Source organism: Symsagittifera roscoffensis, chromosome 4 (assembly GCF_963678635.1).
Source record: "Symsagittifera roscoffensis chromosome 4, txSymRosc1.1, whole genome shotgun sequence".
Lineage (NCBI taxonomy): Eukaryota > Metazoa > Xenacoelomorpha > Acoela > Convolutidae > Symsagittifera > Symsagittifera roscoffensis.
In genome coordinates, this window is record NC_087065.1 from 23646139 (window position 1) to 23673568 (window position 27430).

A 27430-nucleotide genomic window follows, 5' to 3' on the forward strand; every position below is an offset into this window, starting at 1 on the left:
TGCTCGGAGGTTTGATTTCGAGTAGTGCGTTACTGACGCGCCATAAACTAGAATTGGGACTACATATCCCATGTAGACATTTAGCTTAGAAGTTATAGGACAGTTTTTAAAGAGGTTACGCTTTAGTGAGTAAAATGCCGATAGCGACTTCTGACAACGCTTAGACGCATTTACATTTCATGAGAGAGTGGGTCTTACTAAAATTCCTAGATCCTTTTGTTCAGTTTGGATTTTTAGAATAATTTCATTAATTTGACCTTCCAGCTCGTTTTTGAAATTAACGAGAGTAAATTTTCCGGTATTTAGACGCATTTGGTTTTTACTACACCAATTTTCTATTGTCGTAGTGGCATAGTTCATTTCTGTTTGAGTTGTTACTATAACCTTAAAGTCATCAGCATATCCAAAAGAGTCAACTAGATTCAAGTTATCTGGTAAGTCGTTTATATATAGTATAAAAAGTAATGGTCCCAGTAGAGAACCTTAAGAGAAACCACTTGTAACGTAACATATTTTAGATTTTGCTTTGTTAATTCGCACATACTGTTTTCGAAGAAATAAGTAAGAGGCTATTAGTTGAATTGCTTTTCCACCAAAACCATAACACTTCAATTTATGCATTAAAAGATGATGCGGAACGCAGTCAAAAGCATTTTCAAAATCTAGATAGAGCGCTGTTATATTTTTGGTCGTTTGGTCATCATACTTTAGGTATACTTGATGTAAGTAAGCAAGGAGTTGGGTAATTGCTGCACATTTTTTTACGAAATCCATATTGAGAGTTATGAAGATGATGTGGCACTCTTTCATAAATGTAGTCAAATGAAACCTTTTCAAAAATTTTTGAGATGCAGCATAGTAAACTTATCGGTCTGTATCTTTTAATATCGCATTTGTTCCCATCTTTGAAGATTGGGACAATTTCACTTAACTTCCACGTTTCTGGGAAAATACCTTTTTTCAAAAAAAGTTTGAAAAATTAGGAGGAATGATTTTGATACTGTTTTCGCTAAGTTTGTGTAGACAAAATTTTCCAAATTATCTGGACCTGTTACTTTAATGATGTCTAGTTCGAGCATTATTTTCTCAATGCAGTCTTTATTCAGCTCGATGCGGTTGTATTTAGCTTTTTCAAAGATACTTAATTCGGTTATTTGTTCCGCTTTCGTAAATACACTACAGAAGAATTGATTAAACGCATCGCATTTTTCTTTGTCTGTATCAAGTTCTTTGCCGTCAAGTTTCATTATCGAAGGTAGTCTAGGTGCCCTTCTTATGCTTTGCAAATACTTCTGAATTGTACTAAACTTTCTCGGTGCAAAAATCTCTAATTCGTAGTTTTTCAGATCTTTATCAGCAGACATTTTTATTTTTTCTTCTAAGTTTCTAGTTTTAGATAGAATTTCTGGTTTCGGACAGGATTGCTGTTTCCGAAGTAAAGTTTCTTTGCGCTCAATAAGGTGGGAGGTTGGGGGTGTGATCCAAGGGGGGAGTGTGGCTCTATGTTCTGTTACTCTAGGTATATTTTCTTTCAGAATTCTGCAAAGCCAGGTGTACCATTGATCAAGTAAGAAATCGCAGTTACTAAAGCAAAACGTTGAGTGTACCAAAGCAAAATCAATGAATGAGTTAATGATTAGGGAGGGGTTGTTGACTAGGAAAACATCTAAGCTTTTTGCTTTTTCAGGTGCCAATATTTGTTCTAAATTGTGATCAATTTAGGTTTCAAGGATTAGATCTTCCTCGGGATCATCTGTTGCCATAGCTTTCCAGTCAGTTTTCGAAAAATTTATATCTCCAGTTATCATTATTTTTTCACAATTCAAGTCTTTTGCAGTTGCACTAATTTTGGTTAGAAAATCAGGAACAGAAAAGGCTGTTGGTCTATGTGGGCTATTTTTTGGTGGGCAATAAACACAGCAAATGAGAGAGGATATATTTTTGAAATTAACTAGTCACTGTGTAACTGGTTCAATATTTGAGTTTATCGGTTCATGTTGATGTTTAGAGTTGTTTCTGATGGCAATTAAGACACCGCCATGTTTCGTCTGGTATTTTTTGGATGGTCGATCACATCTGTATATTTCGAATTCTGGTATGAAAAGAGTTTCGGATCTTACTTCATCAGTCAGCCATGTTTCAGTTAGGCATAAAATATCATGTTTATTTGAAATACAGATTGCATTTGCTAAACAAGTTCGCCGTGACATTTCTTTTAAACTTCTTACATTGAAGGTGAGTATTATTGATACCAGTTTTTGTTTTTGGGTTAGTCAGGCTGAATCGTCAGCGGGTTTTACCTCTATCCAGTCTTTTCAGTTTTCTAATTAATTTTAGATTTCTTAGTCGCAGTTGTGTGCTCTCGAATTTTCCGGATTGAATGAGATCACGTCTTGTTTTAAACATGTTGTTTTCGATTTCCTGTTCATCAGGTGTTAGCTCATTGCTTATGAATACTTTGTGTTCGTAGCTTTTGAGCTTGTATAGAGGAAGAAGGATTCTTCGTTTCACCCATGGCGCAGAGACTCTTAGAACTAACGGACGATTTTTATTTTCCGCGTATTTTCCGAGTCTTCTGAGATCACTTATTGGGCACTTGACGTCCATCACATCAAGAAGAGGAATCACTTTTTGCATATTTTCGTCTGCTCTTGACCTGGCGTCTGTTGCCTCTGACTCGGGTATGCCTCTTATGCGTATGCCATCGTATTCTTTTTGGGATGCTTTCCCGTTTTTGGGTGTAGGTTTTTTCGCTTCTGGCGCAACTTGTTTCTTTTGCTTTTCTGATTTGATTTCAATCATCGCTTCCTTGAGGCGTTCTTTGATGCCTTCTTCGATTGTTTGTATTTTTTGAGTGCTTTCATTTGCATGTTTAGTAGTAATAATTGCATCCTTCTGGTTATTTGTTACATATAATCTGTTACATAACAGAAAAACATTCTTGTTCAGTTGTTTCAATACGTTTATGGCATTTTCTTCCAAGTCTGTACAGTTTGTAGTCATATGCATACTTTCGCCACATGACACTAGTTATATACTGCGTCTCTTTTGTTCATGGGTTTTGAGCATGTTTTGCATCTTCTGTTATTTTCCATTGTAGAACTCATTTGTTTGGGGCTGTTTGAATAGGGTTTTTTGGGGATATGTATTGTTGTGATTTACTATCGGGCTACCAGCTGGTAGCGGTATTCAGATGAGAAGTTACCTCTCGCCGTGGAGCCCGTTGGGAGTTCCGAGAGCTTGAGATGACTTAAATATAGAAAAATTAGCAAGTCTATAACAGTGGAACCCGTTTTGGGGTTCCGAGAGCTATAAACTTACTTAGAGAGGCTTGTAGGTTCCGCAATTGCGCCACTGACTGCAGTGAAATACTTCTGGGTGCTTGTCTCGGGATGTTTCCAATGACCACTTGTTTCAAAAGACCTTCTCATTGGATTGAACAGCTATGTTCATTTCAAGTTAGTGAAAATAATATGCTCAAAGCAGATGTTTTTTTAATACAGCTCCAACCCTTCGGAGCCTTGTACACTTCTTCAACCTTTGGTTAGCCATGTTTTTTTTTATTCATTCAAATGGGGTCGGCTCAAGCTGTATCCATTTAGCTTCCTTATTTTGCCTCGATTGAAGGGCAAAAAAAAATGTTATAGTAATCTGCAGGAAGAATGTTTGCGTCAAAAGGAAGCACATTTTTGTCAAAAGGTTTAATAAAAAGCAATCGTTTTCGAATCAACTGGCGTTTATGCAAGTTCTGTCGGTTTCGTTGCCGCTCGCTGCCGAAATTTTTGATTTGTTCTTTTTTCTCAGATTATTTTTCTCAACTGTTTTGACCAATTGAGACAAATGTATGAATATTAATGTTTAGAGTTTTCGCGAAATAGCTTTTTGGGTTTAGTTGTTTTCTGCCTGGCAGATCATGTCATTTTCTGCCCGGCAGATCATATTTTTTGACTTTTCGTAACCCAAGTGCTACGATTCTCAGCTTCAATTCTTTTTGCACAATATTTGTAATGATACCACATTTGACTTCTCAGAGCCTATCTTGAGTGGGTCGAAAGTAGGACAAAAGCTTAATTATAACTTCTTCCTTAGCATCGCAACGGTTTTTGTTTATTAGCACACTTGACTCCGCACGAGTTTCCCTTAAGGTATTGAAAATCGAAAACAAATATATATGTATCAAACTGGTTGCCTTGATTCTCAACCATCTGACTATTTGAATTTAAAAAATGTAATTCAGAAGGCCGAAAGTTAGCATAGTTACAGAATTTACTGCACTAGTCCTTCATTATGCAGCCCAGTCAACAGACCACGAGATTTTATAAAGTAAGGAGAAATAAAGTATAACGTGAATAATAGTAAAGAGGGTCTGATGCTTGTGAATTATTATTATTATTCTTTATTAAGGCTTCAGTTATAAATCAATAGAAGTTTTAGTTCCTGAGGTATGCAGGTCTACTGGCAATCAATGAGTCTACAGTTTCTTCTGGTGCAATCGCACAACAGTTTCCAAGAACACGTATTCATTTCGTCGTATTTGGAGTGAAATTGTGTCCGTGCCCAGGTTAAAAGTCTTTGTTTTGGTCCAATTGGTTCCAAGAAGTTGACACAGTGTGGGATATTTTGGATAAGTGTGACGTCCTTGAATAAGACGTCATTAATTTAGTTACTATAATCAGCCATATTCAAATTCATAAAATTAGATGACATGCATTCTATAAATATGTAAAAACTAATCTAATCTGTTCTATATTTACATAGTGTAAACAAGAGCTAGCTCACTAGAAGAACGGAATTGTAAAATTAAGTAGACAGCTCAGAAATAGAAATTGACACGAACAATTTATTGAAGAGATCAGCTGTAGGAGAAGGTTGTGCATCTAACCCAAGCATCCCTCTGTTGAAGATATTGCCAACACCGCTCAGGCAATTTAATAGACTATAGTCTATCGAAAAGGCAATATCAACTAAATAATAATGTGCCAGCAACGGTATATTATATGGTGACAAACTGAAGCTTGAAGACAGCACAGTGAGTGTCGACTGAACGAATACAAGAGGACTCCAGGACGACAGGATCGCTGAAACAAAGATCAAGGCAGCATCAGTTTTTTACAGCGCCGCAGTCAGTAGGTGACTATAGCAAAAGACAAGTAATTCACAACCGTTGTGAGAGGACAGTTCTACAAGAATACTACACTGGTTTGTTGCGGATTAAACGACAGTCTCAACTCAAACTTTCAGAAAGTGACTTTTTCACCACCCAAAACAGTTAGTTAAAGTAAAACATTCGCGCAGTAAACCAATCTAAACAGTATTTGTTGAGTGCTCATTTTATCATAGTGCAACCAACTGCTTGAAATAATTCCAACAGACAGGAAAATTTTAATAAGTGCTCACAAAAAGAAAGTAGAAGTGGAAACATAGCTAAACCCTAAAAGAAAAAAAATAATACAAAAAAAACTCCTTACTATCAAAGTTTGAGTAAATCGACTCTCACTCGGAACTAATTTTAGTGCGAGGCTCAATTCACTGAAAAAAAAGTATCAGAGAACAGGAAGTTCTCTATACAGATTTAATCTCATGGGCTTCCATTGTTTCTACACTCAAATCAGTGCTAATTCTAAGTGAAATCATCAACTGAATTACACTGATAATCATATAACTGCGAGAGATGGCTCATGCGCAGATCTCAGTCGAACCATTTGGTGGATCCGAAAAAGAAGACTTTGGGCAGTTCGAACAACTGTTTCGAGGGTACATCGGAGTAGCGGCAATAGATCCGCCACAACAAGCAAACTTCCTACAACTACATTTGCGAGACGATGCACTACGTTTCTACCAGACGCTACCAGCAGCGATCAGAGCCAATGTCCCAAACAGTCTCACCGCACTACATGACAATTTCTGCAACCCGCATTTACAGGAAGTGCATGTGCTAAAACTCGAGCAGCTAAAGTTCGACCCAAGTAAAGATTCACCAGAAAATTATCTGGTCAATTTAACAAAAAAAGTTCAGAGAGCGTATCCAACGCCTGACCTACCCGCGGTAGAACCGATTGATGCAGGAGCAGCGGACGAAGTATTAGAAGCAGCGCGATCCAATAGAGAGACCGGTCAAAGACCAGAAAGGCTGGACGCAGTTAATGATAACCGGAACGAATAAATCAAACGGTTATTCATAAAAGGAATGCCAGGCTGGCTTCGATCTAAATTAATGGAACAGCCATCAGCCGCTACGTTGCAAGAACTTTGTAGCCTCGCACGAAAACAGATGACCATCCGCGAGATGTGTTGAAATGAAGACTACCCAGAAGATGGTTTTAATGAAATCAGCGAGTCGGTCTCGCAAAATTTGATTAGCGCCCTTACTAAGCTGTCCACGACCCAGGAACAGATGGAAAAACAGCTAAAAGAAGTAAGAACGCAGATTTCGGAACAAAAAAGATCTCACATGAACCATCGCCAGCAACCCAAAATTATGGCAACATGCAGAATCAACAACACAATGCTACCCCAAATACCACCTCCAAAAAGGACAATTTGGAGGAGGTTACCAACAAAATTTCCACTCAAACCAAAACACCTCGTTCGGACAAACAAGAGGAAACAGAGATGAAGAACGCCAGAATAGTTGGCAGCCACGCTTCACGGGTGGATCTAATAACCAAGGATTCCCACCAAGGAACCCAAATTTCAACCAGAGATTTTCACCCAAATTTTAGAGCCAACAGTATCCCCAAATGCAACATTAACCCCAAACGCAACAATACCCCCAATTGCAGCGGTACCCACAAATGCAACATAACCAGGCATATGAACCGGCACAGCCAAACCACCAACAGCAGGCTATGCGTATGCAGACGGCTCAGTACGCCCCATTCCAACAACAACCTGTACAATACCAAATGCAACTGGTAGACGCCCAAAATCCAACCGGATCATATAACTCAACGGTTCGATCATCCCAAAAGTTTGGCGATGGATGTGGAAAATTTAACCATACAGCAAGCCAGTGCTGGTGGAGACAGAAGCCACAGGGACAAAAACAAAGTTTCCCTTTTCAAACAGATTCATCAAAAAACTGTTAAAGCCACTACGTCAGCCAGCAAAATCAACTAAATTAAATAAACTGTCATCATCAATTATTCCAGAACATGAAATACTCAACCTATATGCAATTACTCCTTTAGAAGGAACAACATTGACTTATACAAAAATACGTTTTGCTCCATGCATCCAGCGAAGAGCTCTTGTGGATACCGCTGCGTGTGCAAACGTCGTACCAAAACAAATCTTTGAAGAACTCAAGAATGAAAAATCGTTGTTTCGCCCTCTCGTAATAGCAAAATCAAACCTTAAACGAGTACGAATGGCAGGAGGACAGACGGTAGCGATTGAAACTGAATTAACAGTCGAATTTCGATTGGCGAATATGACGTTTACGGAACCGTTCCTAGTGCTCAATTCCGCAAACTCTATCATTCTTGGCAACCCATTTTTTAAAGCGCATAAGATTCATATTTTCCCTAAATATAATCTCCTTAAATTTCCAGATGTTACGCTTCAAAGTAACGAAATTAAACCGGTAAATAAGCCAAGACGTATAAACAGGGTGAAAAAATTTCCCCTCACAATCACCAAAAACACGTGATACCGCCGCATAAAGCAGTAGTAATTGAGTGTCAACTTCAAGACACTCCAACAAATATGGAAAAAACGACGGGAATAGTGGTCCCATCTCAAGAATTAGAAGAAAAAAGTGAACTAGCGATAACATCGTCAACTAGCGAGATTGATAAAAAGAACACTGTATACATCACAGCCTTTAACATGACTGAACACTATCTTACGCTAGCTTTTAAAACCGAAATAGGAAAGTTTCCAATTCTAACTCTCTCTGAATTCGAAAAACTTATTCCAATCTTGCCAGAAACACTTGCACTGGCAAAAATGAAGCAACCCGACGATGTTGAATTGGGAATTAACGAACTAATCGAGGAGAAGACGAGCATGCTGTCCGCTTCACAGCTTAAACCACCGCCCGAGTATGAAAAACTTTGGTTCCCAACGCCTGAAACTTGCCCAAACCCGAGAAAATTGAACCGAAAAGTAACCTTCAAGATCGTTTGACCTTTTTAAAATATTTCGAGTGGGAAAATTCAGTATTGACGGAAGATCAAAGATCAGAAGTGGAGCATTTACTTATCGAATATACTGACATATTTGCATAGCACAGATTTGACGTAGGCTATAACTCGAATATAAAAATAAAGCTGTCACCAGAACATCAACGACCCCTATATACACAAGGACCACCCACGCCAAATCACTTAAGAAAGGAATTAACAGTGGAGCTGGCCTTGATGCACTACTTCGGACTGATAACAATGCTATCGCATTCCAAATACAGCAGCCCACTATTTGCACATCGAAAACCTTCAGGTAAATTAAGAATGTTGGTTGACCTCAGGCGAATCAATCACTCAATCAAGACTGTTTATATCAACAGTAACTTTCCCATTTCAAACATGACTGATGCATCCAACCACTTCGCCGGATAGAGTTTGTTTACCAAATTGGATTGTTCTCAGGCTTATCACTGTGTGCACATGGCAGACGACCTGTCAGTGCAACTTTTGGCATTTAATTTCGAGTCACGAACCTACGCATATAAATGCTTAGCTCAAGGGCTCAGTAAATCTGTCACGGGATTTAGTTCATTTATACGCCACTACCTTGATCCATGCCTAAGAGCTGACTTATGTACCCAGTTCATGGATGATATAGGCAGTGCTGTGAACAATTTTCAGGATCTAACCCCGACACTTCAAAAAATCTTTGAATGTATAGGCAGATCAGGTCTAACACTTTCACCGAAGAAATGTGAAATAGGAACCCAAAGAATGAAGTTCTTAGGGAACATAGTAACACCAAACGGAGTTTCCCCCGAGAAAGTAAAAATCTCTGCATTCCTAGATAAAATTAAAATGCCTCAGGCAATCAAACAAGTAAAAAGACTTATCGGTTACGTTCAGTTCTTTAGGAACTACATGCCCAGTATAGGCGAGAAACTCACACCTTTCTATCGGTTGCTAAAGAAATCGATAGACTTCGAAATAACTGCGGAGCATTACAAAAGTCTCGAGGTACTCAAAAAAGACTTAATACAAGCAACCAACTTGACACTCAAATTACCAGAACCAGGACTACAATACGTCATACTTTGCGATGCTAGCAACCACGAGACTGGATTTGTGCTAATGGTGGAAGATTACATCAAAACTGACAATAAAGGTGGCATAAAGACCTATGCACCAGTGCCCTTTGGTTCCCGGCTGTTTAATCCAGCACAACTGAAATTTTCAATATATTATAAAGAATTTCTAGCATTGTAATTTGCGCTGGATCATTTTTCGCACTACATCTGGGGATCAGTCAAACCAGTGATCTGGTTGACCGATAATAGAAGCTTTACCCAATATTTTCAGGCGAAAACAATACGTCCATCAGTATGGAACTTTCTCGACAGAGTTCTATCTTTCAATATCATAATAGCAGGCATACCGGGAACAGCAAACTATGCAGCTGATTTCTTGCCCAGGATGCAAACGGACCCATCGGCCTCACTTTCACTAAAGCTAACAGATAAAGTACCAGTTCGAGAAATATATTTTGACTCAACAGCTAGAGTACCGGATGCTTCGCTCAACCAGGTCCAAGCAATAGAAGATGCATTCTCTACTAACGAGGAAATCGACGACAATCTTATTGCTAATTTGCAAAGATTTGGACTCTACCAGGCATATTTGGAGAAACAAAACGGCAAAAATGGCAACGAAGGGTTAGAACCGAAAGCATTGGTTCACCTTATTCGGAAAACAGTAAATGCAGTAGAATATCCAGATCCCGCCGAGCTTTACAACGACTTACCTTTAAATAGTGAGCCGCTGAACTTAAAGGCTGAACAACAGAAAGATCCGGATGTTGAAAACGTTAAAAACTGGATGCGGATCGGAGAAATACCCGATCTTACGTATGCAAATAGCTGCCTAAAGAAATACGCAAAACAATTCAACCGACTCATAATCGAAGACGAGATTTTGTTTCGCAACTTCTACGATGACACAGGTAATATCAAGCACAAGAAGTATTGTTTGCCGACACACCTGTGGAATGAAGTCATTTACCGAATCCATAACTCACCGACAGGGGGACATATCGGGATGACCCGAACAAATGAAGTATTCAGGAAGCGATTTTACTTCCCAGGCTTTACGGAGTTTCTGGTAAATACCATTGAAAATTGCTTGACATGCCTGCAGGTCAAGAATGCGTCCAACAAACATCAAACTCCCCCACTGCAACCACTTTCCTCACTGCAATCATTCCCAGGATACATGATGCAGATAGATATAGTGGGACCATTCAAGTCGCCGGTGTATAAATTCGTACTCACGGGAATAGATGTATTTTCAAAATATCTCTTCTCTGCACCATTGACAAACGCAAGCGCCGACTCGATTGCAAGAGAACTAACAAAAATGTTCTTTGTGCACAGCTACGTCCCTAAACGAATTTTGTCCGACCTTGGAAGTGCTTTCACGTCGAAACTGATACACGAGCTCACCAATCTGCTCGACATTAAAATTGGGCATGCAACATTAAAGCACCCTCAAACTATTGGACTAGTTGAGAGATCGCATGGAGCAATAAAAAGGATCCTCAAACTCAATACAGATGAACAATGGGCCAACTGGCACAAATATGTACCGCTTGCGACATTCATCCATAATACATCTTACTATTCATCCATCGGATGTTGTCCCAGTACCATCTGCCATGAAAGAGAGCTTATTAAACCACTGGATCTACGCTTCTCCACAAGAGCGCTTGAAATAGCAACGGCTGAAGGAGATTTCGTGACAACACTACAGGATGCCACGCTGGAGAAACTTAAAGAAACTAAAGATAACAATGTTGCCTCGTATCACCGATATCGAAGATATTACGACGTGAAAGCATTAGCACAACCACTACCACTACCACTTCACTCGTTCTGTCTGCTCTTAAATCCCTTGTTAACAAACCAATCGGATAGCAGAAACAAGTCTCTTCAAGTCTGGATCCCGTTGTACAGAGTGGAAAAAGTACTCACTAATAGTAATTACATAAATAGAAAAGTCGTAACCAAATATACGCAGTGTGTACATCGAATTCGGCTCCGTCCAATTCAACCTCAGTATCCACCAGAAGATATTGAGCAAATTGACCAAAATCATCCTTCATTGCGTAGATATCGAAGCGAACCAGGATTGTTCGATGATTACTTGCCCAAATTATTGGAAGACATTCAGCCGCAGACGGACAACGATGAAACACATGATGAAGCACCCGCAACAATAAAACTATCTGTATCGATTGGCGGACCGCCCGCACCAATGGTGGCGCCATTACTACCACCGCTACCGCCACCAGCAGTACCACGAGCACCTCTGCCGGACCCAGTCCTCGAGCAACCAGCAATACCATTTATAGAACGAAATAAAGACCCCGACCGCAATGAACCAATCGTTAACGCACCAGTAGGAGTTGAAGACAAGGTCAAATTAGAAGGATATGGATTTAATCTTGATCGTCTTTTTCAAGAGCAACCACCACGAACAAAACGAAAAGCAGCAGCCGAAGCATAAGATCGAATATAGGGCCAACTTCGATTCAGTGACGATATCCAATAACACCCAATACCAGCACGTGAAAAACAACAAAGAAGATATAGCATGCGAACAATTGACGGACATGAAGTAGCTCCAGTTACATTCAGCCCTCGATCAACGCCGGAAAAATAATGAAGTAAAAATTGCTAACAAGGACCAAAATTTATCGACTGAAAAAAAGAAAGCTATTATACAATCTAGCGCACAACGTGCTAAAAATATGATACGAAGCGATATTGCTAACGATGGCGCAGGACCAAGTAACTCGAACATCAACGCAATTTCTGAGGAACCGAAAATAGTATTCGGTACCGGAAATATTCTAATTTTTCCCGGTTCTATTGCACATTGTGTTTCGAGTGATTTTCAAATGAGTAAAGGAATAGCTCGTCAAATCAGAGACGCTTACCTTGAACGTCAGCCAACGCTACAGGCAATCGAAACACCACAAGTCGGAGCCTCAGTCTCAATGTACATTCCCTCAAAAAACAAATCAATTTTCAATTTAGTCACAAAATCGCTATATTTCGAAAAAACCGTCTTACTATGACCTTACACGCAGCCTTCGCTGCATAAAAAAGCAGCTAATCGCGCAAGGGATAAAGCAAATTGCACTCCCCAAGATAGACTGTGGACTTGACAAACTACGCGAACATTCAGTTTACAACATCATTTTTGACATTTTTTCCAAATCGAACATCAACGTCTTTATCTATGTGTAAAACAAAATAACCTCATACACACCATGTGCAAGTAAAACGGCTCCCGACCCATTAGTCATCAGTACTACACCAATGATGAACAAACACGAAGTCGGCTCACTAGGAGATGTCAACTTCCCATAGATCTCGAAAATTGCACCAAATCCCCATGTATTAAGATTAGGGATAAAACACTTTTGGGACCCCCAAGTGCAAAAAGATTCAGAATCCGAAAAACTCTACTCAGATCACCTTCATAGCACCCATCGGCCATGTCTACGAAGTCGGCTCACTAGGAGATGTCAACTTCCCATAGATCTCGAAAATTGCACCAAATCACCATGTATTAACATTAGGGATAAAAAATTTTCAGCACCCCCATCAGCAGCGATGTCGGATTTTGGAAAATTCACAATCGATGACCCCAGGAGCACCAACGAGGAGGATCCTGAAGCCTGGCGGAATAGGAAAGGTGTACATCTCGATGTACGAAAAATCACCCGCACCACCCATGTATTAACATTAGGGATAAAAAATTTTCGACCCACCCAACAGCGGCGAAGTCGGATTTTGGAAAACTCACCACCGATGACCCCAGGAGGAACAATGAGGAGGATCCTGAAGCCTGGCGGAGGAGGAGGAAAGGTGTACATCTTGAGATACGAAAAATCACCCGCACCACCCAATGTATTAACATTAGGGATAAAAAATTTTCAACCCCCCATCAGCAGCGAAGTCCGATTTCGGAAAATTCACCACCGATGACCCCAAGAGCACCAATGCGGAGGATCCTGAAGCCTGGCGGAGGAGGAAAGGTGCAGATCTCGAGATACGAAAAATCACCCGCACCACCCATGTATTAACATTAGGGATAAAAAATTTTCCACCCCCCATCAGCAGCGAAGTTCGATTTCGGAAAATTCACCACCGACGACCCCAGGAGCACCAATGAGGAGTATCCTGAAGCCCGGCGGAGGAGGAAAGTGGTACATCTCGAGATCCGAAACATCAGCCTTATTCCATGTTTTAACGTTAGAGAAACGAAAACTTTCGACACTATCAATAAAATCTGAATTAAAAGAAATTACATATGATCAAAACACTACAACTGCCAATTCACTAAAAAATAATTGAGCACTCACTAAGGATACTATGGAAAAACTGAGAAGGAAATAAAGTCAATGTAATTGTAAAACTAAAAGCTAAAAGTCAGTTCAGTCAAATGATCTAAAACAAAAGTTTTCTAAAACAAAATTCAGTCACCGCTACTTCCGCATCCATCTCCACCCGGCCGCACACAACACCAGACAAAGTGGCAACATGATCGCTACCAACCACAACAGGGGCACGCCGTCCTCTGAGGACGCCCCCGGGAGCGGCGGGCAGAGAGAGGACCTCTCAGTCCACGACTGCCCCCGCGAACTTCAAAAAAACTCCCATTGGAGCAGCAAAACAAAACAAACTTGCCCCAAGGCAAAGGGGAGCACATTTTGAACTAGAAAATTTTTACTCATTCTACTCAGTTAGTTAAACAAAAGTCGCTAGTCTATCTACTACTCAAAATAAAAAAAAACAAAATTTTCAAAGCTAAAACAAACACATCTAGTGATTACAACCTTTTTGTTTGATGGTTAAAGTCTCTTGATTATTCTGCCCCGATCTTTATTGATTATCAAACTCTACTTTCTTTTGTTATACAGAGCGTTTTTTTAACCTCTATCAGAACTTATTCCGTCGCCATGAAAACGCGTCTATAAAAAAATAAATGATTAAAACATCTGAGTATATACAGAAAGAAATTTTACCAAAGGACTAAAAGTCTCTCTCCTTGGCCTCCTCTGGGAGCCACAACCTCACATCGGCCGAAGGAACGTCAAAAGAGATCTGCATGACAGAGATCGCCTCAGAGAGAAGCACAACCACTGCAGGATCATCCAGTGCATGCAGATATTCTTGCAATTTGGGAAGCAAATATCCCTTGCACAGCATGCCGGTCGGCGGTATCGCGACCCAACCCTGTCTCTCAATTTTTACGGCCACGTTGTGGATAGTCGTCTTAGCCGCCGTATCCCCAAGACTAGCCACAACCAACAACTGCGTCACGGGAGATTTACGCCATCTAAAAAAGGCTACTTATGGGAGGTCAATTACGCAGATGAACATTTTCAATTATTGCTGAAAGTTTAGATTACTGAAGAAAACGAACATAATTCGGACAATGACACTTGAAGCCACAAATAAGTTACATGTACAAATCACGCCAAGAGTAATTAAACCAACGACCTCCCAGGACAAACAATACAACAGCCTCACTGATATCAACGTTTGCAGCCAAATAAACTATGCCAACCTAGAAGCGCAACACCACTCTGCAAATAAAGGCCAAACCATTACAAGACCACTTGACGCCTAGATCGCCCATGAACACTAAACTAAATAAACGCAAGTGGTTGACATTTCCGATAAGATAAGAGCTGACACATGGCACCAGGAAAACGAAACAGCACTCACCAATATCTCCTCTGGAATAAAGCGACCAAACGAAACCATGAGAATCCTCCGGGTTTTTTTTGCAAATCAGCCAAGCGATCTCGTCATACGACGACGCACTTTCATCTGGAATCTTGTTCCACAAGGAGAGCAAAATTCTATTGGCGGAAAAAATTGTTAACGTTCAATTTCTTGTACCGTTCCCGCAGTACAATTTCTCAATGAAAACAGAGATGAACAAACTTCTCGACAAACTTTCAGAACAGTGGAGAACACCGTCTATCGAATGTCCACTCGATTTTTCAACGAATTTTAACACGACCACCGATCCCTTCAACGTCAACTGGCTCGTCGAACTAATCGAACAGAAGGTACAGTCCACAAAAAAAGAAGTCGATCAAATCAGAATTGACACAACCCGATTTCTTAATAATAACCCCATTGAAACTGAACGCACGCGTAGGGCAGCTCCAATAATAGCCGCAGCAGCCATCGCCGGGATCGGACTTTTTGGCTCTGGCATCCTGATGGGAAGTTCAGACAGCTGTGGAATATTGGGGGTTTTTGGTTCGTGTCAAGATAAAGCGCGAGCTAACGCAAAAAGTATCGAATCATTAGAAAAATATTTGATGGCTTTAACCGATTACGTGTCTGAAATTGAGACCTCATCCAACGAAAAGTTTTTCGCCATCTCGAACGAATTGGCAGAAATCAAAGCCATCCAGGAACAAACGATCGAAAACCAGAATAAGATTTGGAAGGTTATTCAGGCGCAGTTTGATGCAATACAAGGTAATTTCCATATACTACGGGATTGCACACAAACTTTAATCGCAAATCAACAGCTGAACTTTAATTATGATACAGCATCATCATTACTTGCCGTTATCCATGCAGACATAACGAGCTACAAAGCTGCCTTGTATGCTTTCAAAACGAATTATTTGAACTCAATCCCAACACTATTAGACAAGAGACTTCCCATGTCTCTCGTGCCTCGAGAATTTTTGCTGGCCATCATCGATGCTGTGTACAAAAATCAAAAGAATGAGAATCACCGGCTAACCTTGGCGATACCACCAAGCGATGTACACTCGTATTACGATGCTAAACTACTGCGCGATGTAACAACTATAGATGAAGGCCTACTACTGAGTTTGGCGATACCATACGCCTCAAGTCAAACAGCATTTCAAATACACCGAGCGCAAGTTGTTCCAATGCCACAACCGGATCCAACCGAAACTATAAGATGGGTCACCGAAGGTCCCTACCTAGCAATTTCGGAAGATTCGATGGAAACAACAGTATTGACTGAAGAACAATATTCGAAATGCCTCGGAACAACAACATACCGAAAATTCCACCAAATAATGGAGACACACCTCGGACAGTCTTCATGCCTTGCCACGCTATATTTCCATTCGGCAAAAACAGCTTTGACGGTATGCGAGACTGAAAAGATTCTGCTTCCAACACCAGAAAAGGCCAAGAATTTAGGTTATGGAATCTGGCTCATAACCTCAGCTAGCGCTGCATTTTCACTCAGGGAGTACAGCTTAGACGAAGTCAACACCCCCAGAAGAGAAGAACATGCAGGCTGCAACATTTGCTTGATAACTCTAGACTGTGGAACGCAGTTAGTAAGCAAATATATAAAGATAAGACCAGACCTTGATAGCTGCGGTAAAATAATAGACTATATTCTATCTAAAAGGCAATATCAACTAAATATTAATGTGCCAGCAACGGTATATTATAATAAGTCTTGGGGTGCGGTACAAGTAGTTGTTTTCGCATTTAACATTTCTTGGTCTTTGTAGGAATGGAAAAAGTTGCTGTCTCAGATATCCGTCAGTAATGTTCGGTAAGTCCTGTTTAGAGTTTTCATAGTAGTTACTGTTTAGTTTACTCATGAAAAGGATATCGAGCTCAAGCTGTCTTCAAACGACCCACGTCAAACCGCCTGGTTGCTTTTGATCTGTCACGTGGAGCTGACGTGGCTCTAAAACAGAAGGAATAAAAGTAGAGTCGAAACATTGCCATTTGAGGTCGTTCATTTCTGGATACATAGAGAATCTCATTGCACTGTTCATACAAGATAGGCCTTACAATCCATCTTAGTTTTTCACTCTTTTTTGAACCTGGGTGAACCTGAGTCCAATTGCAATTCTGCTGATTTGACCATTGTAATCTGAGTCTTTATCATTCAACCATTGCGATTTGAATTTATCAAGCAAGTATTAAAACTGATTAATTTTGTTCGTAAGAAAACAGTAAATGTTTTACATATTCTTTGTAAAACACTGATAGTGACGTTCCAACTACTCTGATACAAGTTCAAAGCCGTTATAAATCTATTGTATTCTGAATTCTTTAAGTCCAAATGTCGTCGGCATAAACAAAGCCTCATTTTCCTGTGGATATTTCGAAAGTTTGTTTCACAATGACTAGGAAAAGTTTCTTAATGACTAATAAGCCTTCGAACAATTCTGTCAAAAAAAATTTAGTAGTGGTTATGGTCATTCAGGATTACTCTTGGTCCTATAGATGATTGCTTTTGATTGAGTGTGTCATAGTCATTTTTTATGCAAGCCTTCGTACTTCCTTTAAGATATTCAGATTGAAGTAATTCAGAGATTTAGACAGTGGCCGTATTCGCTGAGCGATTCTTTTTTGTTATTTTCTGTTAATTATTATAGAAATAAGTGATTTTTTTGGTTGGTATCAAGTGATTTTTTTTCCTGGTTTTGATGAATTGAAACTTTGCTTTTTGGTAGTTTCCCTGCTTTTGATTTTTATTGTGAAGTAGTTTTTAAAGATTGCATACGTGTCAATTGAGTAATTGTTCTTTACACTTGCGATAAGCAACGGTATTGCAATCGGGAATTTGAATTTTTTCCCGTAAATAACCTTTTTCACAGATTGGTCATTTTAGTATGGTAATTATCACTTCTGGTATGCTCAAATTGATGAAATTCAAATAAAACTACTATAATTCAAGTAGTTTATAGGTAAATACTGTTTCAGGTTGTTATAAGTTTTCTAAACATTTTTCTCAATTTTTTTTGGTTTTGTGGCTTTCGTTCTAGTTTCTGTCGGGTCATTTTCCGTTTTTTAAACGTCTTTTTTTAGTCTGGTAAGGTCTAATTGTATTTTTTTTTTCGTTTTTTGTTTTCGTTTTTTTTTTTAAATTTACTGTTTTTATGTTATTTTGCTTAAGCCATTTTATTTGGCTTAATTTCAAGAGCTAAATAGTTTCGTATAGGATTTTATGTTTTAGTATGGATGGTTCATAAAAGCTTCGTTAATTTCTTGAAACTTATCATGACAACAATTGTGTTTTCGGCTTCACAGGTTTCGCTTTTATTGACGCTTGATAGGTGATTGACATTTGTTTTTAAGGCTCAGTTGTCATGATAAGTTCAACTGGGGTCAGTTTATGCTGTATTCGTTCGAAAAAATTATTATACTATTGTAAGTTTCAGGAAGAACGTTTGCGTAAAAAGAAAGCAGGTTGTTTTTTTTTGCTCAGTAGTTTTCAATGAAAAGAATTTTTTTTTCGGCTCAATTGTCGTTTATCCAAATGTGTTCGGCCTTGATGGCGCTCGGTAGATGGTTTTGAATGATCATTTAATTCTCGACTTGTATTCTGCATTATTTTTTTCGAAGTTAACTTAAAATTTACTTCTCCCTAATTTATGAAATTCCAAATGTTTTTTTTTGACTGAGTGGAATGATGGACTAGGGAAGTAACTTAGTTAGCATTATAATTTCTGACATTGTGATTAATCTGATTTTTTATTTTCCTTCATGTTTCACTTTGCTTCCCCAATTTATGAAATTATGCATTGTTTCTTAAAAGTTTTAATGGTTCTGATTCTTGAAAATGGGGAGCAACTTTGTATTCGGGTGTTCTAGTTGTTTTTCCACGCAAAATCAGGAAGAATTAATCATTGGACTAGAATGAGTGATATAATATATTGCAGCCCTTTCAGTCGCGATTCGATTTTTTTCCGTGTCGAGAAAAACTATTTGGAACTAGTTTGAGTTTTCGTCTATTTTAGAGGGAGTAAAGTTAACGAGCAGGCTTACTCAAGAAGGATTGTCATCGCAGATTACTAGTAAATAAGTCATGATTTTTTCAAGCCCTGGAAAATCTAGCAGAAACGTTTTTAAAGCGCCATCTTGGAAATAAAAAAAAACTTCAAAAATTCAAATTAAGTTCTGCAAAAAAATTGAATTAAGTTTTTTTGAATTTTTTTTATCGAAAATTAGTTTTCCATTATGCCTATTTTACTATGAAGTTCGGAATTTTAGCACATCACGCACAAAAAATATTGAAATTTAAAAAAATGACGCAGTTTTTTTAAGAATATCGTCGGAACATTCTGTTCTACTTGCACAGGAACCGGCCTTCCTTGTTACCAAGTTAATTTTTGAGCTTCTGATTTATAAAAGAGAATAAATTTGGGACACGAAAAAAGGCTCTGAATGTTTTCGAATTGCAGATCGAATTACGACTGAAAGGGTTGAACTATGATATAACTCGAGTTCCTACGAATTTCTTGTTGTGGTCACTAATTTTGCATGAAAAATTATTTTTTTTAAGACCAATACAAAGTTCGACCCGACCGCATAGCCAGAAATTCAAACACTTTAATGGTTAATTGGAAATGTTAACGGAAAACTTTCCAGAAATAATGTCTTCCTTCGCGAAAGCCCAGAAGAATATGGGAAGAGGTTCTTATCGAGAACGATCGCAACCCGATGCCAGAAAGCATTTAGGCCGTTTGCAAAAGAAGGTCGATTACAAGAAGCGATCTGCTGATTACCATAGTAAGTCCGACAAGTTAAAACGATTGCAACAGCATGCTGCGAATAAAAATCCGGATGAGTTTTATCATAAAATGATTAGCACTAAATTGAAAAACGGAGTGCACATAAAACATATATCTGAAGACGCCAGTACCCCTGAACAAGATTTAATTGAAAAGTCTCAGAGTCATAATTATGTTGTTGGTAAACTGACAACGGAGTCTAGAAAAATTGACAGATTGAAAAATCAGTTGCATTTTCTGAATGAGGATCCAGAAGAAATTGCTAGTCACAGCAAGCATATAGTTTTTGTGGATGACGAAGAACAGCTCAGTAATTTTGATGCGGCTTCTTATTTCAACACAGCTGAGGAGCTTGTCGGACGGAAATACAATAGACCTAAATTGACACAATTGAAAAAGTTTGAGTTTGAGAAACCGAGAAACTCAAACGTTTCCGAGAAAATGAAAAAATACCAAGAGTTACAGGGACGATTAGCCAGACGTCAAAAGTTGGCTGTCATGGAATCTAAGATGCAACAGAAGAAGAATCTATGCGATAGATACAATAAGCCCATAGCAAAGTTGGCACCTGAAACCGAGAACACTGCTGCAGTGTACAAATGGAGCTATAAAAGACGGAAGTGACCCCTTGATTGTTTTTTTTTCAGTATTTTGATCATAATATGCCATTTGTTTGTTAATTCATTCTTTTTCAAACTTGCTTCATTCACTGTTCCTCTCACAAATGTATTGGGAGTTTCTAAAGTAATTGCTTTGATGAAAAATTGAAAAAGTTTTCTTTTAAATTCCAGATGTAAAATGAGCGATATTTTGCCAATGATGACGGTTGCTTTGGTTTGGGGTGTTACAAATCCTTTGATGAAACGCGGAGCTGCCTTAACTTTGCAAAAGAAAGAAAGCTACCCTGGAAATTGTATGCTTCGAATTTTGCTAGAGGTCTTGCAACTGTTTTGCGGAGCTAGTTATTTGATGCCATTTGCGGTCAACCAATGTGGCAGCTTGTTGTTTTATTACTGGTTGATTGCACCCTCAGAAGAATCAAAGTTATCTGTCGTAATACCTACCGTGAATGCATTGACATTTGTGTTCACTGCAATTTTTGCTTACTTCTTCAACTCAGAGAACCTGTTTAATGTCAGAAAGATTTTAGGGCTTGCCATGATCGTAACGGGGGTCTATTTAACTACAAAATGAACATCAAAATCAGAAAAGCCTACAATAAACCTGATTATATCAGCAGCTCTACAAGGTTTTTGCTTTTGATCAGTCAGGCTCTGGAGGGATGTTTCTTTCTTGATGTGACGAATATGAGAGAGAGCACCAGGCATTGAAAGCAAACGATTACTATTGAAGTTTAGATCAGGAAACTTTCGATCTATATTTGTGACACTCCGATTGTATAACCGAATTCGAAAAATGAATTGTGTTAAATAATAAAGTTTCAATTTGAAGAAAGTAACTATATAAATCTGATTTAATAAACAATCTTTTACAGCTTTTTTCTAAACAACAGGGAGTGTTGGTCGTTATTTGAAAAAAATTATCAGGGAAAATTTAGGAAATTTGCTATCGGGAAAAACATAAATATCGAAAAAACGCAGCTGGAAACAGGACACTCTTAGAAGTTTCTTAGAAATGATGCAGGGTTGTGGTTTAGGTAATTTTTTCAGCCATCGATCGAAAATATGAATTTTAAAATTTAGGATCCTTTACAGGCTGCGCATGCGGCGATTTGTCCGCAAATCTTCTTGGATTCTAAAATCAATTGACAAATTACGACCTTGGTGGACCCAATTTTTCTCAAATTATCGAAGACCTCCATTTTCCTACCAAATCGAAGACACGAAAGTTGGCGCTGGCACACGAATAGGGCAATACGAAACCTGGCGTGTTGTTCCGTGAACGATCAACTAGCCCTTGAAAAGCTCATACAAATTCGCGAAAATCCACACCGAGAAAAAGTGGTTTACTCTCTGGCCAGATAATTTGAAAGTCAATTGTTCACTAGCGATACTACTTACGTGTGTAGAAATGGAGGAGAGTAAAAACACCGACGATATGTTAGTGTTTGGCTACGGGAGCAAATTGTTTCGAGACGACGAGAAGGCACTCTGGATCGATTCCAAACAGCATCTGGTGCCCTGGAATGGAATGAAAAGTCTGATGATAGACAGGTAAAAAATAGAAAAAACCAGAGGAGAATTAGACGACGGGGACATTTGTGAGCAAATAATTTGATTTTTAAATGTACATGAAAATACCGTATCACCACATATTTTGCAAAGTTATAACATTACTTCAAGATAGAACAGCGGGGAAAAAGAAACTGGTTTTCGAATAGCAGTTTTAACGCTAGTAAGAGCAAATACCTTTATTTTGCAGTTCAAATATTTGACCTTCGAAATCTTTTTAAATCAAGTTTTTTCCCTGAAGTTTTTTCAACGGTTGCGATTAGCAAGCGTTATCATACCTGAAAATAGACCTTTTTTCGGGTTAGCAACTAGTTTAACAGAATCACGTAAATCATTTTACCCGTGGTTCATATGAAATCAGACGTCAGTTCGCGCATGTGGCGAAGAACGCACTTGCTTATTACACTTGCGATCCTTCTTTTTGAATGCGTTATTTTCTAAGCTAACTCGCAAATAAAAGTGTTCATTAAAAGAGTTCACTTATTTGGAAGTTTCACTGTAGCATTGGAAGTTGCATAGCATCTGTTCTCTGCTTTATGTTTGACTGAGTGGTAGTAGTTGTGAATAAGATTCCGTGGGTTAGTGGTTAGTGTGTTAGACTCTTATTCTCTAGGTCGGAGGTTCGAATCTTAGAGGTGGACGAGTTTTTGCTAATTCGAGGATTGTTTCTGATTTTTATAATAGCACTTTCTAGAGCTGCTTTTTGTCGTGTTTTCTCAAGTGATTGCGAAGCTCCGCCTCTGTGTACAGACAAAGGTCAATGGTTTAGATTCATCCAGGACTTGTTTGAGAGTTATGAACATAGTGAGTACACTTATATAGGTCTTGGGCTCTTTTCCAGTTCCCCCTTTGCATTTTTTCTGAAATTCATTACATGAAAGTCTTTTTAAAATAATTTTTAATGTTATAAACTGCATTAAAACATGTCAGCGTGAACAGCTGAACAAATTTTCACAACATTTCTAACATGAAAATTGCCGTGTGAACAATTTTTGAACATCTCTTTTTGTAATTTAACAAAGGGGGGGGGGAAACTGGAAAAGAGCCAGGTCTTGCTGGTTTTTTTTTCAGGAAAGTCTTAAATTTGTTCACGCTCAATTTTGATTTTTCGCGCTTTGACTTGTGATTTCTTTTCAAGTTGTGTGCATTTTCATTGTTAAAAGGAAGGCAAACTCCACTATCCAGAAAAAGTGTAAAGTCACAAAAAACGTCATCGAGTTCTGACTTCGACAAATGGAAATTGATTATCAAACTCCCAGCGAAATGAAAGTTTTACGTATTGATCCAGTTTTCTCAAACTGGGTTAATTTTATTTAAAAGGTGACCATCAAAAATTGTTCTACAAATTCAAAGAGTTCTAAGGCCATCTCTTCTTTCTTCGAAATTCACAAACTGAAGGCTCTTGAAAACAAGTCATTTTTTTCAGTTTCCTTGCATTCATAACTCTTTTGCAACTGTTAGTTGGCGTTGTTTTTTTTTGTAAGCGCGTCAAAAAAAATTTTTTTCGATCTTCTGTTTATCTGATTTTTTTCGACTTAGTTTGCTTAAAATTTGAGCATTTTTAAATCAAATTTAAAAAGTTTTCAGTGAATTTCTGTGCTGGCAAGTAATTGTTCTAAGAGTTTAGAGATTTTGCCTATTTTTTTCATGCTATTTATTAAAATTAGTAGTTGTTTTGTTTCTAACTTCAGTGATTTGTTCTGTTAACTTGTTCTGTGCATTTTATTGCATTGGTAATACCCATGCTTGAGAAGACAAATCGCAGAAGTTCAATTCCAGTCGGGACCTGTTTTTTTTCTGGAAACTGAAAAGTTTCGATTATTTTAGATTTTCGTGTCTGCTAATCTTTGTCGGATTAGGTCCCGCAGAAAGTTTCGGTTTATTCTAAGCTTTTTGAAAGCTCGTTGTGAATTATCTTTAAGTATAGCAGGAATTTTTGCACTTTTTTGCCATTTTTATAAATTTTTCGACTGAAAAGATTTTCGAAGTTTTTTTCATTCTCGATGTGTCTTTTCATTTGCTGGTAATCATATTCATTCATTTTTGTATTTACATTCAAGTGAGTGTATTAGTACGAACCTTCTTTTTTCCAACCTAAGTCGCTAATATTATTGCCACTTTGGGGCAACCTTACAGCTTTTTCGTAGCATTTGCTTTGACCTTCGAGTAGTAATACGTTAACAGAGTTAATGCATTTTTATTTCATCAAATGAACCGAAAAAAGTGATTTGTTTCAAACAACATAACAATAATAAAAGCTCGATTTCAGAAATTGAGTCTATTTGTATTTGGTGCCACTTTTGCTGAATAGCATTGGCTATTTATTTGCGTATGTAGCTGATTTTTTGTGGGTAACATTTGTCGGTTGTTAAGCTTGTGTGGCTGAGTGGATAGTGTGTGAGACTCAAAATCTCTTGAATGCAGGAGGGCGTTGTTTCGAATCCTACACGTAGCCGAGTTATTGCTAATTTGAGGCTTATTTCTACTTTTTCTTATTTCACTTGATAGAGCTGCTTTTTGTTCTTGTTCTCGCTAGTATTTGCGAAGCACAGCTTCGCCTCTGTGTGCAAATGATGCCAAGCTTTGTTTCTCCTCTGTGTCAAAAATTGCCCTGCGAACTCTGAGATTGGGGTTCAGTCGAAGGAACATAATACAAACATTTTTGTGGAGCTGGGACTCGTCATAATTTTGCATTTGTCATGTCCTTGGAAAAGTCCGCTTTCTGAAACTTACTGTCGTATCTCAATAAATTACTATGAGGCCTCTGATGGTTGCTCTAAGTTTTACTAAGTTTGTTATTTAGTCGTTTTCCAAATGACGAGGAAATTTCTATGCCCGAGAGATATATCGGATGTCGTTCAGTTCGCAGGGAGGTATTCCTCTTGAAGGCTCAAAAGACAGAGAAAGAAGGTTAGGCAGAGACTTTAATTTCGAGTCAAGCTGGCCACTCTCGCGGATATCTCTCGAGTGATTTTACAGTTTTTATAAATCAAGAGTATATGTTATTGCTTACACTCATCAAATTTATTTAAAGTTATCAGTAACGATCGGCCACTATGTTTTTCACCATCATGCCTTTTTCGTACATTGTTATTTGAGTTCAAATGTTTACTTCCTGTTTCTTTCGTAATGATGTTTGCTAGTCCCCTCGTTCACATCTTCTTGTTGTCTCACAGAAAATATAGTCCGTGGTCGTAAATACCAAATAGGGCCTTGAAGTAATTTGGTTGGGTCAAATAATTAATCACAGCCGTAAATTAAATTTAGGGATGGACACTTACATTATTTTTTCATCTTTCTTGAAACTTCCCCGCCAAATCTGAGATATAGAGTTCTATCGAAAAAAACTGGTTATGGGACTCTTCCTTCTATTAGTGGCTACGCGATGAGAGGGCCAATCGAAACAACAGTCTGTAGAAAACTTCCCTGTAAAAGCAGCTACGCCATAATTTGTGTAGAAGGACTATATTGATTTTTAAAAAATTCAAGTTTTTGAGATTTTGATCGCTTTTACTCTTGCGATAAGCAAGGCTATTGCAATCGAGTACTAGACTTTTAACCGTAAATAACTTTGGCAGGACTCATCTGGACTCCTGTTGGTACCTTGGTTCATAATGAAGTCAAGTTTCGTAGTGTCTTTTGCACTCTTAGCCTGCATGTAACGAAAACGCATGGGACGGGAAAGTTCCTGGGTTCGAATCTAACCAGTACCTTTTTTTTGAAACTGAAAGTTTCTGTTTCAAATAAGTTGACGGCCTAATATTTGTTTGTTTAATTAGTCAGCTTAGTTTCCACATCTACGAATAGTTTATTTTGCTGTAAACAATTTTCTTTGTTGTTGTTTCCATGTTTTTTCATTCTAAAAATCCGGCCGAATCGAAGTTTGATTTTTACATTGGTTGTAATTTTACCAACTCGATTTGTTAATTTTTTTTCGGTTTATTTTTTTTCTTAATATATACTTAGTAGCCTCCTTTTGGGTAGTTTGAGGACCGAGTTTTTTGAATTTGCGTCTGTGTTTTCTGTGGGCAAAGGGGTTTGAAAATTTTTTTTTAGCTTGAATTTTTTGTCTTGAAGGGTTTCTGCTCAGGTACTTTCGGCTTTTTTACTGCTTGGTTTTTATGATTTTAATTTCAGTCAATCATTCAGTGAATCTGGCGTAAAGTTAGAAAATTCTATTTTAGTCGAGGCATGTGTGTTTTTATTGCAAACTGTGATTTTTCGGCTAAGTTAGATTTTTTTCATCAGCTTAATTTTGTCGGTTTAATTCCGCTTGAAGGTTTTTTGTGTATTCGGCTTTCCATCTGAAAGCCGAATGTCTATCCATCCGAAAGCTGCTTGTATACCTTTCAATGGTACAGGTATTTTTGAAATATATTTTAAGCTTTTGTTGCAATTTTTAATGACAAAAACTATTGTACGTTGTTTTTTTCTTTTTTTTTCAGTTTGATTTTAATAATAGTCATTTATTTTTCTATCGCAAGTGGTGCGGAGCTCAGCTTCGCCTCTTTGTTTGAAGTGTCTTTTGTTTTTGTAACCAAGGACTTGTCAACTTGGATGTTTATGATCAATTGAAAGAACATAGTGTAGAGATCTTCCCTGCATAAACGGTTACACCCTAATTTTGTGGACAAGCAGGTATAGTTTGGGAAAGTTCTATTTTCCAATTTTTTTCGTTTTTTTTTTGGAAATGTTTCCACTTTTGAAAACTAGCCAAATCTGATATTGAGTTCAATTAAAAGAGCGGAATGTAGGTTCTCCCCTTCATAAGCGGCAAATACTTTAATTCAATAGAAACCCTTAAGGGTATGGTTTTGAGAACAGTTTTTGCTATTTTGAGGTGCAAGTTTTTTTATGACGGCAGTTTGTGTTCCGCTCAACAGGAGGTCAACCAGAATTTTTGTGCCTTAGTTGCCAGAATTTTTTTTGCCTTTGTTTGGCCGGTCGTTGAATTTTTAAAGAATTTCTCAAAAAAATTCGACTTCCGTCTTTTCTATTCACTCTCTTGTACCGCAATGTTTTCGTCGTATCCGAATTGTTGCCAAGCTCTGTTTAGCCTGTGTTAAAAATAATGCGTTATTGTACGTTTTCCTGTGTTCCATTTTCAACAGGGGCGTAGGATCAAATTGAAGGTTTCGTTTTGTTTTTTCTTTCTCATTTGTTTCCAGAAAAATGTATGCTGGCCTTAATATCTCTTTTGACGTAGTTCACATATAGTGTCAATTTTGCATATGTCAATTAAATAGTCAAAGCGCTTTTATTGAGAAGTTTTGTTCTGCGAAGTGTTCATCGATAAATTGCGCCACTTGTTGCAAGCTTTAGACAGCCTCTTAAATAGAGATGTTTGATGTACAAAGTTTCAAAATTATGTCCGAAAGGATATCAAAGATGAAATTTTTTTCGTTGTTTTAAAAAAACATTTGTGATTTTTGTTTTGGCTGAACTGAGTCTTACTGCCTTTTATTTTTTAGCTGAATTTGAAAGTGCAGGAT

General features: G+C 38.2%; 3 protein-coding genes across 3 annotated transcripts in view; 2 read left to right on the forward strand and 1 right to left on the reverse strand.

Moving 5' to 3' along the window:
• Positions 1–27430, reverse strand: part of LOC134843552 (cilia- and flagella-associated protein 65-like) — a 340046-nt gene that overhangs the window by 128627 nt on the left and 183989 nt on the right. The gene's annotated exons all lie outside the window — the stretch shown is intronic.
• Positions 19602–20444, forward strand: LOC134844550 (probable U3 small nucleolar RNA-associated protein 11). Its single transcript, XM_063861276.1, has one exon. It carries the CDS (start codon positions 19609–19611, stop codon positions 20368–20370), a length of 762 nt encoding a protein of 253 aa, XP_063717346.1. The 5' UTR covers positions 19602–19608; the 3' UTR covers positions 20371–20444.
• The window catches only part of LOC134844391 (protein suppressor of white apricot-like), a 35320-nt gene continuing 28833 nt past the window's right edge, over positions 20944–27430 (forward strand). Inside the window, exon 1 of the mRNA XM_063861049.1 lies at positions 20944–21920. Within this exon, the coding sequence (XP_063717119.1) occupies positions 21778–21920 (143 nt within the window). The 5' untranslated portion in view covers positions 20944–21777. The remainder of the gene's footprint in view (positions 21921–27430) is intronic.